The sequence below is a fragment of the Chrysochloris asiatica genome, unplaced genomic scaffold, assembly GCF_000296735.1.
Source record: "Chrysochloris asiatica unplaced genomic scaffold, ChrAsi1.0 scaffold00258, whole genome shotgun sequence".
Classification (NCBI taxonomy): Eukaryota; Metazoa; Chordata; class Mammalia; order Afrosoricida; family Chrysochloridae; genus Chrysochloris; species Chrysochloris asiatica.
In genome coordinates, this window is record NW_006408776.1 from 3,754,034 (window position 1) to 3,767,939 (window position 13,906).

The 13,906-nt window shown below is 38.0% G+C and overlaps 1 protein-coding gene across 3 annotated transcripts in view; it reads right to left on the reverse strand.

The window, feature by feature from the left end:
- Positions 1-12,486, reverse strand: part of ARHGAP12 (Rho GTPase activating protein 12) — a 109,327-nt gene extending 96,841 nt beyond the window's left edge. For 2 of the 3 annotated variants that reach the window (XM_006874035.1, XM_006874033.1), the window contains exon 1: positions 11,735-12,409. In XM_006874035.1, coding sequence (XP_006874097.1) covers positions 11,735-12,409 — 675 coding nt within the window. Of the gene's footprint in view, positions 1-11,734 lie in introns of all 3 variants that reach the window. The other variant, XM_006874034.1, reaches the window with a different exon arrangement.
- Between the last annotated feature and the right edge of the window lie 1,420 nt (positions 12,487-13,906).

The window sequence follows — 13,906 nt, forward strand, 5'->3', positions numbered from 1 at the left end:
AACTGCAAGGTCGGTGGTTCAAGCACACCAGACACTCCTCAGAAACCCTATACAGGATCGCTGTGGGTTGGAACTAACTTGACGGCACTTAACAACAACAGTATGGTATAAATAAACTTCAAATATATCATTTTTGATGTCTGGATAATATTCCAACAATTGGAAAAAAAATCACCTAACCTTTTCTGACTTAGCCTCATAAAAGTGGCATTTTGGTCTAAGTTGTTCTGTTTTCACACAGGTGAAGACTGCACTTTCTGTTCTTCCTTTCTGTGGTTCTAGAAGGAAAATCTAAATGTTGAAGTAACCTACAGTTTCTAACAATTTGAAGTAATTATTTTGGAAGAATGCAGTGGTTCCTGGGGCACTTCATACTGGCCTCTATTCCACCAAAAAGAACTTCAAAAACACTTTATGCAAACTTGAAAGGCTCTATATCCTGGTTATAAAGGAAATCCAGGCTACCTTGACAACTTACTCAAGGTCACACAGTCAGCTTAAAAATCTACTGTTAAAAATACAGCAGTATTTCTCTATATTCCCTTATAATATGTTGTTGCTGTTAAAATGCCGTTGAGTTGGTTCTCACACCAACCAACTCTCATAGTGACCCTGTATACAGTTTCCAAGGAGCAATAGGTGGGTTTGAACAGCCAACCTTATAGTTAGCAGTTCAGTGCTTATCCTACAGCTCCACATGAGGACTCCCCTTATAACATTTTGCTGCTGTTGAGTTAGTTTCGAACTGATAGCTACCTGTACAAGATTCCCAAGAGCAGCTGGTGTGTTTGAAGTGTCTCCCTTGAGATCAGCAGTTCAGTGCTTATCCTACAGAGCCATACAAGGACTCCCCTTATAATATATGGGTCTACAAATTATGTGTCAAAACTGGCCTGCTGTCTGTTTTTAAATAAAGTTTTACTGGAACATAGCCAAGCTTTTTTATTTCTATATTCCACTGTTTTCAAACCATAGTGGCAAAATTAAACACTTGAGGAAAAAAACATATTGGGCTCACAAAGTCTAAAATAATAACTATCTGGTCATTTATAGAAAAAGTTTCCCTGCTAAAAACAAGATTATAGAAAGCTTGTAAGCCCATTTTCAGCCTATAACTGATTGGAATACCTAAAAGGGATTCTAGAACTTCCCCAACATGCTTCTTGCAGAGCCCTTGCAGTGTATAGGACATTAGGTGGAATCCTGAGCCCCATCCAGAATCTTCTGAGGTAGGACATTCCCATTAGAAAAGACAAACAGACCAGCCTGGAACAGCTACAGCAACAGAAGATAGAGCTTCAAAAAAAGATCAGCAGGAAAAACCCAAAACAAACATGGCAGCATGAATGCCTACTACAAGAGCAAGCAAGTTGTTCGCTAGGGAGTCATCAAGGCAAGCAATCAAGTTCCTTCAGGACAAAGCCCCCTCCAAGAATAAAACTCAAAGGGAATACACGAGCAGGCACGTGCGCTTGCTGGCAACCACACTGGTCTACCGGTGAGTAGAAAAGGGTTTGGAAAGGCAGCAATGAAGAAATAGGCTGAGTTCAACCACAAAATGAGAGAGAGGAAGGGCTGGTTGGTCCAAAATGTGGTGAGACCTGGGGACTCCTGAGCCCATGGACAAGGACATAGCCTTGGAGGATTAGAGCTGAGAGTAAAGCATCCAGCTGATATGAAGTGAGGGAAAATGCACAAGAACACCCAAACTTGCAGATAGTACCCATTTGACCTAGCTGCGATGGCTTGATAATCAGACTCTACTAGAGGAAGATTTTTTTTTTTTAGTTGATTTTTTGTTTTGTTTTGTTTTTTTTTGATAAAGAAAACGACTATAAGTTGCTACAATTTGATGAACTTGACCTTTACTTATGGATGCAGTAGCTCAAAATACCAACTGAGAAGGAAGGAGTCTTCACATCACCTATCAATCTTATCCCCTCTGTATACAGGATAGGTAAGGACGGTCAACTGAAACAATGGCTACCTAAAATGAAGAGGCAATAAAGGTTCAAAGTAACTGGCTTACAAGCTTTCAAGTACGAGCTTAGTTTCAGAGTGTGCGGGGGAAGGTACAGTCCCCACTGAATAGTTTTCATCTTGTCTAGATGCATCTGGTGAAAGAGATGGGAATAAGATTCTTACAATTCAGTAGTGAGTAAATGTTATCATGACTAATTTCAACTGTCACAACTGTAAAGGTAGAAGTTTTGTAACAAAAATGGGGGAGTAGTTAACTTAATTTTACAGTCCAGAAACATAGAACCCTAGGACCATCAAGGGGGCAGAGCATACATGGAATGCGGGACCTTATCCAGAGAAGCAGCGACAACAGAGAAGAAGGCAGAGATGAGGACATGGAGAGAGGGAGCAGCTGAGGACTCTAGACTCATGGAAAGAGAGGAAATGAATGCTGTCAGCCAGGAGGCAGGCTTGTAGGATGTGCCTTTTGGTTGTTTAAATTATTATATATCCCTTTTTTGGTTGTTAAAATTATTATATATTCCTGAGAATTTCTGTGTATATCCACCCGCCTACACATCCTCCTGCCCCCCCCCAAAAAAAAGCAAAAGAGAAAGGAAGCACATACTGTTGAATGATGATACACAGAAGAGACTATAATCATTGCAATGAAACGATGGTGTATAGCTGGTGTTCTCCCATGTAAACTATCACTCAGTTGTTGTTGTTGTTGTTGTTATGTGCCATCGAGTCGGTTCCAACCCACAGCGACCCTATATAGGGTTTCCGAGGGTGTAAATCTTTACGGGAGTAGAAAGCCTCATCTTTCTCCCGCGGAGCACCTGGTAGTTTCGAACCGCTGACCTTAAGGTTCGCAGCCCGATTCGTAACCACTACGCTACCAGAGAAACACCCTCCAATTTTAACCTAGATTTGAGTGAATCTAGCTTAGTTAGATTTATGAAGAATGTAGTAAATCTACATTTATTTACTTTCAAAGTAATTACTTCAAATAGTTACGAAATTTATAATGCTTCAACATTTACATTTTCTTTCTATAACTATAGTAAAGAAGAATAGAAAATGAAACTTTAAACTGTGTGAAAATAGAACAATTTAGGTCAAAGTGCCACTTTATGAAGCTAAGTAAAAAAAAAAAGCTAAAAAATCATAGAAATCTTTATTACACAAAAATATCAAAATGTGAAGCCATTATTTCTTGACATACCGTCTATTGACTTCAGAAGGCAGTGTGGCTCTGTGGGATAAGCACTCAACCTCAAGTTTAGCAGTTCAAACTCACCAGTCGCTCCTTGGAAACCCTATATAGGGTGGTCACTATGAATCGGAGCCAACTTATGGCACGTAATAACAACAATCTTTCCACCAAAAATTCTGCACTCTTCCAGATACACATCAAAAACAGCAGTTTAGGCATTCTCTAGGGACTCAAATCATGTTCATTTACAAAGTTTGGGAAACAAAAAGTGCCAAAGAGTGAATAAGAAAAGGTTTCCCAATTAAATTCTCCATAAAAGTCCTTGCTACCCTCAAAAAATTAGTGGATGCACTGTCATAATTGGAAAAAATTTCTTGGTGCAACTTTCATTTTTCTCATCACTGCAGTTTTCCATTTTCTTAAAGATTCATAATAAATCCCTGTGATTGTTCTGTATTTTTCAAACACACCTACCAAGATTACCCCTTGTTGTTGTCAAGTGCCGTCGAGTTGATTCTGACCCACAGCAACCCTGTATAGGGTTTCCAAGGAGCAACTGGTAAGCTTGAACCACCGACCTTACAGTTCAAACGGCTTTGCAGTCTGACACATTATACCATAATGCCACATGAGAACTCCTTGTTATTATTGTTAAGTGCCATCGAATCGGTTCCAACCCATAGTGACCCTGTATTGGGTTTCCAAGGAGCAGCTGGTGAGCTTGAACTGCCAACCTTACAGTTCAAACAGCTTTGCAGTCTGGCTCATTAATCCACAGCGCCACACCAGGACTCTTTGTGGTTGTGTGCCGTCGAGTCTCAGTTCCGACCCATAGCGACCCTGTATAGGGTTTCCAAGGAGGAGCTGGTGAGCTTGAACCGCCAACCTTGCAGTTCTTTAGGGATCCTTAAAAACAGGTGCCATATGACCTACACCTATGGATGCAGTAGCTCAAAAGGGGGAATAAATCTTTACAGCGAGGATCATTCCCACCCCGTCCACATACAGAGTAGACAAGGAAGGGCAACTTGGACATTGGGTATCCAAAATGGGGGAGCACAAAGACAAAAAGTGAATGGCTTACAAGTTTTCAAGAGGGAGCCTAGATCCAGAGGGTATGGAAGAAGGTAGACTCTCCACTGAGTAGCATCCAATCTGTCTAGGCGAGCTGATGAAAGGAGATGTGGATAGGTCTGTTGTGATACAATAGTGAATAATTGTTATCAGGACTGCTTGTAAGGGCTGGATATGTAAAGGTAGACATTTTGTAGTAAAAGGAGGAGAGTGACTGACTTTGCAGTCTAGGAGCAGAGGTCCCTGGGACCATCAAGGGAGAAGAGCGGAGAGCGGGATCCTACCCAGAGAAGCAGTGACACCAGAAATGGAGGCAGAGACAATGACGTGGAGAGATGCAGTGACTGGGGACTTTAGACCCAGAGAGGGAGAGGGGCTTGCAGGGTATGCCATTTGGTTGGTTGATGATGCATAGAGGGGACTGTAACCATGGCAAAGAAATGATATATGACAGGATGAGGATGAATGTAAAGCTAATCTTCTCCCATGTAAACTATCACATAATTCACAATAACACATTAAAAAAAAAAAAGTGAAGTGGAGTAAAATAAACTTTCAAAAAGTGGGATATGCCTGTATGTATATTCCCTACAACAATAATGAAAAACAGCAGTTGCTGAAACTGCTATGTACAACCAAACATCATGGAATTTGGTTCCTTGGTTTTGTGTTTAAGGTCATGCTTTCATGGGACATCTTAGTTAACTGTCCTAATACCATGTTTGGTGCTTTTGTAGAACAGACGTACTAAACATGATATTGTTTTTGTTGTTGTTAAGTGCCATCGACTCGGTTCTGACCCATAGGTTTTCCAAAGATAGGGTTTCCGAGGAGCAGCTGGTGAGCTTGAAGCGCCAACCTTGCAGTTCAATTGGCTTTGCAGTCTGGCACATTAACCCACAGCGCCACACCAGGACTCCAAACATGATATTAGGCCAGTTCTTTATGTAGTGTCTGGAGTTCTTTGAGTTCTTTATGTAGGTTAGTGGCTGGAGTCTTAAAAGCTTACAAAGCATTCTTCCAAAATACAATTGATTTCTATTCCCCTGGAGCAAAAGACAAACGAGAGTCAGGAATAGGTCCAGGACATGGGATGCATGGCTAAATATCTCCATGCACAACTGTCTCCTTAGCCATGAGACCAGAAGAACCAAGTGGCTCTTCTAACTAACATTACTGAACATTTTGATCAAAGATCAAATGGGGGAAATGTGGAACAGAATTTCAAATTCTCATAGAATCTAAACTTTCTGGAGCCATTGAGACTCGATGAACTAAAAAACTACTATTCTGATATAATCTTAAAATTTAAACCGGAAACCAAAAATATCTCATGAAATCTTCTTTAAACAGCAGTTCAGTTTAATACAGAATGTTTGTCGTGGGCACTGTGCTTTTATAAAGAACTATCTAAATGTGATCAAATTACAACTGTAAAGGCTAAACCAGAGACTTATGAGGCCAAGTTTCTGCTGTGCATATTCTCAACAACAAAAATAAAATAATTATTTAAAAATGAAATGAAATTAATAATAATAAACTCATTATGTTAATATAATGCTTCCCCTCCACACACACACACAAAAAAGAACAGTAATGTTTTATATTTCTACATATCTCCTTAATGTCTAAATTCTTATACCTGCTTCTACATTAAATCTGTTACAACATCTTGTTTTAGCTCAAGTACAGACATACCTCAAATATATTGTGCGTCTGATTCCAGATCACTGCAATACAATATCATAATAAAGCGAGTCACATGAATTTTTTTGTTTCCCAGTGCACATAAAAGTTATGTTTATACTACACTGTAGTTAATTAAGTATGCAATAGCACTATGAAAAAAAGCTAAAATTTAGGAGAATTACCAAAATGTGACACCAATACCAAGTAAGCACATGCTATAAGAAAAAGGTCGCCAAAAGATGGTTGTCGCAGAATTGCTACAAACCATCAGTTTAATTTTTTAAAAAAGCAATAAAGTGAGAGATGCCTGTGTATAAAGAACCTCTGGATTTACAGAGCGTTTTCACATCATTGTGGTCATAATTCTTTGATATTACATCAAAACTAGACAAGCGGTAGTTTCCTAAAGACTAGGTACAATGTGATATCTGAAATCCTATCAATGAACTTTTTGTACTTTGTCACATTAAAAACTTAACACTTGGAATGATTACCCATTATGCATTGATGATTTGGAAAATGTAAATTTACTAAGTCTTCCAAATGCTGGAACATTTCATTATACGGTACTAAAAATTTTTTTAAATATTAAAAACAAAAACCTTAATTAATGTCACAAATAATCTCACCAAAAAAGTTTTGAGATTGAGCAAACTGACTACTCAGTGGAAGACACAGAAGAATCATCACTGGACTGCAAACCACAAGGTCGGCAGTTCAAACCCACTAGCTGCTCCTCAGAAACACTATACAGGGTCACACTATGAGTCACAACTGACTTGACAGCACTTAACAATTTTCACTTGAAAGTTTGAATCTCATCCTCTCCACCAACAAAAAATCAACTCTTTCGCTTAAAATGAAGAACTTACTTTGTTCCTTTTTAAAAAAAATGTCTAACAATTGCCCTAACATGAATAACCTATGTATTATTATTTCAAGTAAAACTGGTGTCTCATGGGGGGGGAAAAAAAAAACTGGCTTAGTTCACAAATAAAATGAGAATTTGTTTAAACAAGCCAACATTAAAAGAAAAAGTAAATCAGAGTTTTTCAAGTAGAAGGAAAATTGTCCTAGTCTGTAGCATGAAAATGCAAAAAAAAGTACCTATTTTACTGTTTGACACATTGAAAATGCTCAACAGTATTTAGTTCCTTTCACCCGCCTTCCTGTCACTTCACCATCTGTTGTAAACCTAACATCAGGACTAGGGGAAGACTCACTAACTATCTGTGATATGAAGATGATACAACCTTGCTTGCTGAAAGTCAAGAGAACTTGAAGCACTTACTACTGAAGGGCTACAGTCTCCAGGATAAATTGCACAAGCATAAAGACACTTTTTTTTATTTACAAAAAATAATCCCAACTGGACTAATAGGCAACAGAAAAAATATTAAAGTTGTCAAGGATTTCATTTTACTTGTATCCAAAATCAACACTTATGGAAACAGCAGTCAAGAAATCCAACAATGTATTGAATTAGGCAAACTTGCTGCAAATGACTTCTTTAAAGCATAAGAGCAAAGATGTCACTTTGCAAACTTCAGGTGTTTCTGACCTAAGCCATGTATTTTCAATCACTTCATATTCATGTGAAAGCAGGACAATGAAAATGAAAGACCAGCGAGGAACTGATGCATAAGAATTATGGTGCTGATAAAGAAAATTGAATAAACCATGGACTGTGAGAAGAATGAGCAAATTTATCTTGAAGTACAGCCAGAATGCTCATTAGAAGTGAGGGTGGTGAAACTTCATCTCACATACTTTGGACATGTTATCAGGATTTCCTAGAGAAGGAAATCATGGTTGGTAGAGAGTCAGTGACACAGAGGAAGACCCTCATCAGATGAACTGGCACCGTGCTGCAAAAATGAACTCAAATAGCAAAGACTGTGAGGATGGTACCGGACCAGGCAGTGTTTCCATTCTGTTGTACATAGACAGGGCTGCTTTGTCAAAGCTTAAAGAGCAAGAAGTACAGCTAGAAAGCTCCTTAGAAGAGAGGACAGGCAGACTTTGTTGGATCCAACTCAACAACAAACATGAAGATGAGACAACAGACAAATTAGTAGCATTCAATCACAGGTTAAATAGACAGGGTGTGGAGAAGTCAAGTATCTTTAGTAGGCTCTGCAACGCTAATTGCTCTGACTTTTAAGTTTACTCCTACAAGTCTTTAATGTATACCAAGCTACAATCATGATGTTCCAAAAATCTCATCTTCAGCACAGCAATACCAGGTTTCAAAATTATTGAGATAAAATTCTCTTAGTCATTCTGGTTTAAACCATCTGTCTCACATTTACTGAAGCAATTGCTAAAGATAGTCTATGCATACAGATGAGATTTTTCTAAACAAAAATGCAAAAATGTTTCCACATCTGTTGTTTTTGTTGATATGTCACCTAGATTAGCAAATTCTTGCCTAGAGAGAAAACAGGGTGCAAACACAGAACATTTTAATGTACACATTTTTCCTAATGACTCCATAAAGATTACATCATCCTTTCAGCCATATTTTCTACTGCTCCTTTCCTACTATGAATGCACACATACACATATGAAAGACAAAGGAATGTCCAATACTCTGAGTCACCTTAATCTGCTACTTTAACCTCTAAATATAATATATAAAGTCTTTTTTTTTTAAATCACAGATTTGAGTATTTGATAAAAATATTGCCCTGGGAATTAGAAATACAAGATGGGTTTCCTAAATGTTAGAGGAAGAAAATTTTAAAAAAAAAGTTATAAACTTCACAATTTTGCTTAATGTGACTTTCTTATAGTCCTGTTTACACTGATTCTTAAGTAAATAAATCAAATTAACACCACCAATAAAAATCCATTACTTATTTTATCACTTCCAAGAAATTCATTAATTAAAATATTACTGAAATAAGATTTGATTTTAATACAACTGAACTATTACTGGAGTTCTGGTGTCACACTATACAATAAGCACTAGACCACAGGTCAATCTGAACTGCAAGGTTGGTGGTTCAAACTCACCAGCTGCTCCTCAGGAACCCTATACAAGGTTGCTATGAGTCAGAATCAATTCGATGCACTAACAACAACAACCTTCTGTTGTATGGGATAACAGCTCTGTGGATTATAAAAAACATTTTTTCTTTCCTTCTTACTACTGGTTAGTACTTTCTGCTCAAAACAAAGGTCAGTTAAGGAAATGCAATGTAACTAGAATGCCAATCATTCCATATAACTACTTCTTAGAGTACGATTGTTGTTGTTAAGTGCCTTCAAGTCGGTTCCAACTCATAGTGACCCTGTATAGGGTTTCCGAGGAGCAGTTGGTGAGTTTGAACTGCCAACCTTGCGGTTCAAACCAATCTTTCAGTCCAGTGCTTTATCCCATAGCACCACACCAGGATTCCAGGTTAAAATTTAAAAACTAGAAATATATATTAATGAGAGAAGAGCTTCAAAATGATAACTATTTTATGATATAATTTGAAGATTTCAGATTAACACTAAGTGGCACTGTGGGTTAATTCGCCAGACTGCAAAGCTGTTTGAACTGCAAGGTCGACGGTTAAAGCTCACCAGCTCTGCATCGGAAACCCTATACAGGGTCACTAGGGGTCGGAATCGACTCGACAGCACTTAACAACAACATTAAACATTAATAGAAATTATCAAAGCCTACAATTTCACAAACATCTATGATTACATTGCACACTTCTCCCTTAAGTTATTTCAATTAAGTGCCTGCCAGTTCTAGCTTGCCAGCATTTTCATTTTCTAAAGATTAAACCACTGCATATACCTATTTTTGTACTCTCAAAATAGTTTTCTTCAATAAATCACAAAATAAGTCTCAACAAATTTTTAAAGACTGAAATTAATACAAAGTGTATTATCCAACCACAATAAAATGAAACAAGACATTAATACAAGTGAAACTGGAAATTACACAAGTATGTGGGAATTAAGTATTATACTATTAGATATCAATGAACAAAATCATAACTCAAAAATAAGATTAAAAACTCAAGAGATGAATGAAAATGAAAGTACCAAACCACAGCAAAACTTACGTGCTGCAGCAAAAGCAGAATTTAAACGACAAATCTATAGCTATGAACATTTAACTGAAACTTTCAAATCAGTAACTTTATTTTATACCCTGACGAGCCAGTAAAAGAAGAGTAAACTAAGCCCAAAGTTATCAAAAGAAAAGAAATAAAGATTAAAACAGAAATAAATGAAACAATTTAAAAAGTACAGTGAATCAACAAAACCAAAAGCTGGTTCTTTGAAAAGATCAATTTATCTTTGCAGATGACACAATCCTATATACAGAAAATCCCAAAGAATCCTCAAGAGAACTACTGATGAATAAATGAATTCAGCAAAATGTCAGGGTATCATGTCAACACACAAAAATCAGCTGGGTTTCTATAAACCAGACACGAGTAATTGGAAAAGGAAATTTATAATTCTATCTATAATAGCATCTAAAAAAATAAAATACTTAATACTAAATTTAACCAGGAAAATGAAAGACCTGCACACTGAAAATTACAAAATACTACTGAAAGATATGAACGGCCTAAATAAATGAGAAGATGATCTGTGTTCATGAATTGGAAAATTTATCATTATTACTGTTGTTGTTAAGTACTGTGGAGTCGCTTCCGACTCATAGTGAACCTACACAGAGAGTCCGAGGCTACAAATCTTTACGGGAGCAGAAAGCCTCTTATTTCCCCTACGGAACAGCTGGTAGTTAAAAACTGCCAACCTTGAGGTTAGCAGCCCGATTCATAACCACTACGCTACCAGAGCTCCTTATCATTATTATTATGTTGTGAAGTGCCATTGAGTTAGTTCCAACCCAGAGCGACCCTGGATTGGGTTTTCCAAGGAGCAGTTGGTGAGCTTGAACCACCAACCTTGCAGTTCAAACGGCTTTGCAGTCTAACACATTAACCCACAGCGCCACACCAGGACTCCACTACTACTACCCATAGCAATGTACAAATGTTATTACTATCAAAATCCCAAAGCCTTCTTTGCAGAAATGGAAAAAAAAAAAAATCAATCCTCAAATTCATATGGGATTTTAAGAGGCCCCATATAGTCAAAGCAATCTTGAAAAGGAAGAACAAAGTAGGACATCCCACTTTCTGATTTCAAATTATAATATAAGCCTAGAGTAATGAAAAAGACAATCAAGCGGCAATACTGATTTAGGACACAAAAGTTTACGAATGGAGGTAAATATCTGTAAATTGTGTGTGTGTGTGTGTGTGTGTGTGTGTATATATTTTTTTTTTTTAATACTCAGGTAAACAACAATTTCAATGAACAAAAGGTAGCAGTGACATCTTCCTTCATAAATCCATTTCTGATGTTAAGCTGCCATTGAGTCTGCTCCATCTCAAGCAAACCTTACCATTCTTACCTGAAGACTTAAGAAAACAAGTCAAAATGAACCCATCTAGAAAGTCAGTTGATGTTTTGTAGCAAAAGAAATATCACTAGATAACGTATGCAAATTCTCTATACCTTACACATAGCTACTACAAGTTGTTAGTCTTATAATGGTACAAGAAAAATTAAACCTCAAGTACCCTTAATGAACTTCACAAGTTATCTCTAGCTTTTTAAATTAAGATAAAACTCATGTGTTCTGAAATCCTTAAAGCAAAATAAATAATTTTTAGCTCTTACAAAGCTTTTAGGGAAAAGTAAAGTTTAAAATTAAAATTTCTATGGAAGTGTCTTAAGTGCATAATCATTCTATATTTCTCTTACCCTTATCTGTTCAGTGGAGCTGCTGCTGAGTTCATCACCAGATTCAGAATCCTGATGTATTCTTTCTGAGCCTTCTCCTGCTGAATCACAAGACTGATCCTGGGAGAAGCTGGTTTTTTCTGTGTCCAAGAACTCCGGACATGGAAAGTGACCAAATAAGCGCGTCCTATTCTGGCTGGGAACCTTAGGAGAATGTAAGTCACTGTTAAGTTTTCCATTATTCTGGGTCAGGTCCAGGCTTAGGCTGAGAGTCTGACCTGGGCTACAGTTAGGTCCAAAGTTCTGATTGGCATCACGAATAAGACCTGTTCCCTGAACAGAAGATGATTTTCCAAAACTTGAAAGTTCAGGCAATTTGTTCACGTTTTCTGTCGATCTCTGAAGATGCAGATTCTGCATCATTTTCATAGAATTGTTTGGCAGTCCCACCGTCTGTTTAACAGGAGGCATTAGAGCTTTGCGAGTGACCTCCTTAACATACTGGGCTGGCACGTAAAATGTTTTGGAATTCTCATCTGGTTTGACTTGCCACCAGTCATCATTTGTCTTTTTTACCAAGATGTACCGTTCCCCTTGTTTTATCACAATCTTTCTGTCCTTTGCTTCATATTCATAATCATATTCCACTTCAATATACACTTGTCCTGGAACAATCTTCCCACTTCTGTCAGCCATTTTTATTCAGTGATGTTCACCTCTCAAAAAAGATGGTATGCCGCATTATGACTCTATGGTTTTTTAAATTAATACAGCTTTTCCATTTAAATAAAGAAAGAAAATGAAAAGAAAAAAATGTTAATGTAGTCTGGATCTATGATAAAAACTCCTATGTATACAAGACATTTAAAGAATATCTCAAACCCAGAAAGTAATGGGCATCTAATATCATACGTACTGTTGTTATTAAGTGCCGTCAAGTCAGTTCCAACCCCTAGTGACCCTATATAGATAGGGTTTCCTAGGAGCAGCTGGTGAGCTTGAACCACCAACCTTGTGGTTCAAACTGACTTTGCAATCCAGCACATTAACCCGCAACGTACTGATCTACACTGAAAGCATTTTTCTTTTTAACCGACGTGTTTTAGTCTTTTACAGTAAATACACTTGGATAGTCACAAAAACAACAAAAAATAAAAAGTGAGGATCTATCTTCTTCCTTTTCATGCCCTCAAACTTCCTCTACCACTTTCTTATAAAGGCCCACTAGTAAGGCAGTCTGAAGCCATCCAGTTACTGAAGAGAGGTCTGTGATGAGCTTACATTAAGATTATAGCTAAGAAACCACCAGGGAGAACCGTTCGACTCTGTAAACACATGGGTCTCCGTGAGTTTTTCAATTCGACAAACAACTAGTTTTTAAATATGCAATATTGTTGTTGTGGTTAGATGCCATCAAGTCGGTAGGTTCCTCTTCTAAACTGGAGCTAAAAATCAATGGTCCTGCATTATTTTCCAACAAAACCAAAGACACTGTTATTAAGTGATGTCGAGTCGGTTCCGATCCATAGCTATCCTGTAAAGGGTTTCCAAGGAGCAACTGATGAGCCTGAACTGCTGACCTTGCAGTTCAAACTGACTTTGCAGTCCAATGCATTAGCCCACAGGGCCACACCAGGACTTAAAGACGTTGTTGTTGCTGTTAGGTGCCAATGAGTCAGTACTGACTATTAGCGACCTTATGCACAGCAAAACAAAACACTGCCCCGTCCTGGGCCAACCATACTATTGTTGCCACACTTGATCCCATTAACGCTGCCCCTTTGCCAATCTATCTCGCTGGGGGTCTTCCTCTTTTTCTCTGACCCTCCAACCCTACCAAACATGATATCCTTCTCCAGAGACTGGTCTCTCCTGACAATATGTTCGAAGTTTGAGAGACGAAGTTAGGCCATCCTGGCCTCCAAGGACCTTTCCTAAAACCATACTTCGTACAATCCATGTTCCGATTATTAACGGATGTTTACAGCTGTTTCTCTTCATATTGAGTTGTGCCGTATCAGCAAATGAAGGTCCCAAGTTCTCCGACGGGCTTTACTCCATTCACGTCATCACGGTCAACTCTACTTTGAGGAGGCAGCTCTTCCCCAGTTGCATTTTGAGTGCCTTCCAACCTGAGGGGTTCATTTTCTGGAGCTCTGGTAGCGTAGTGGTTACGAATCGGGCTGCGAACCG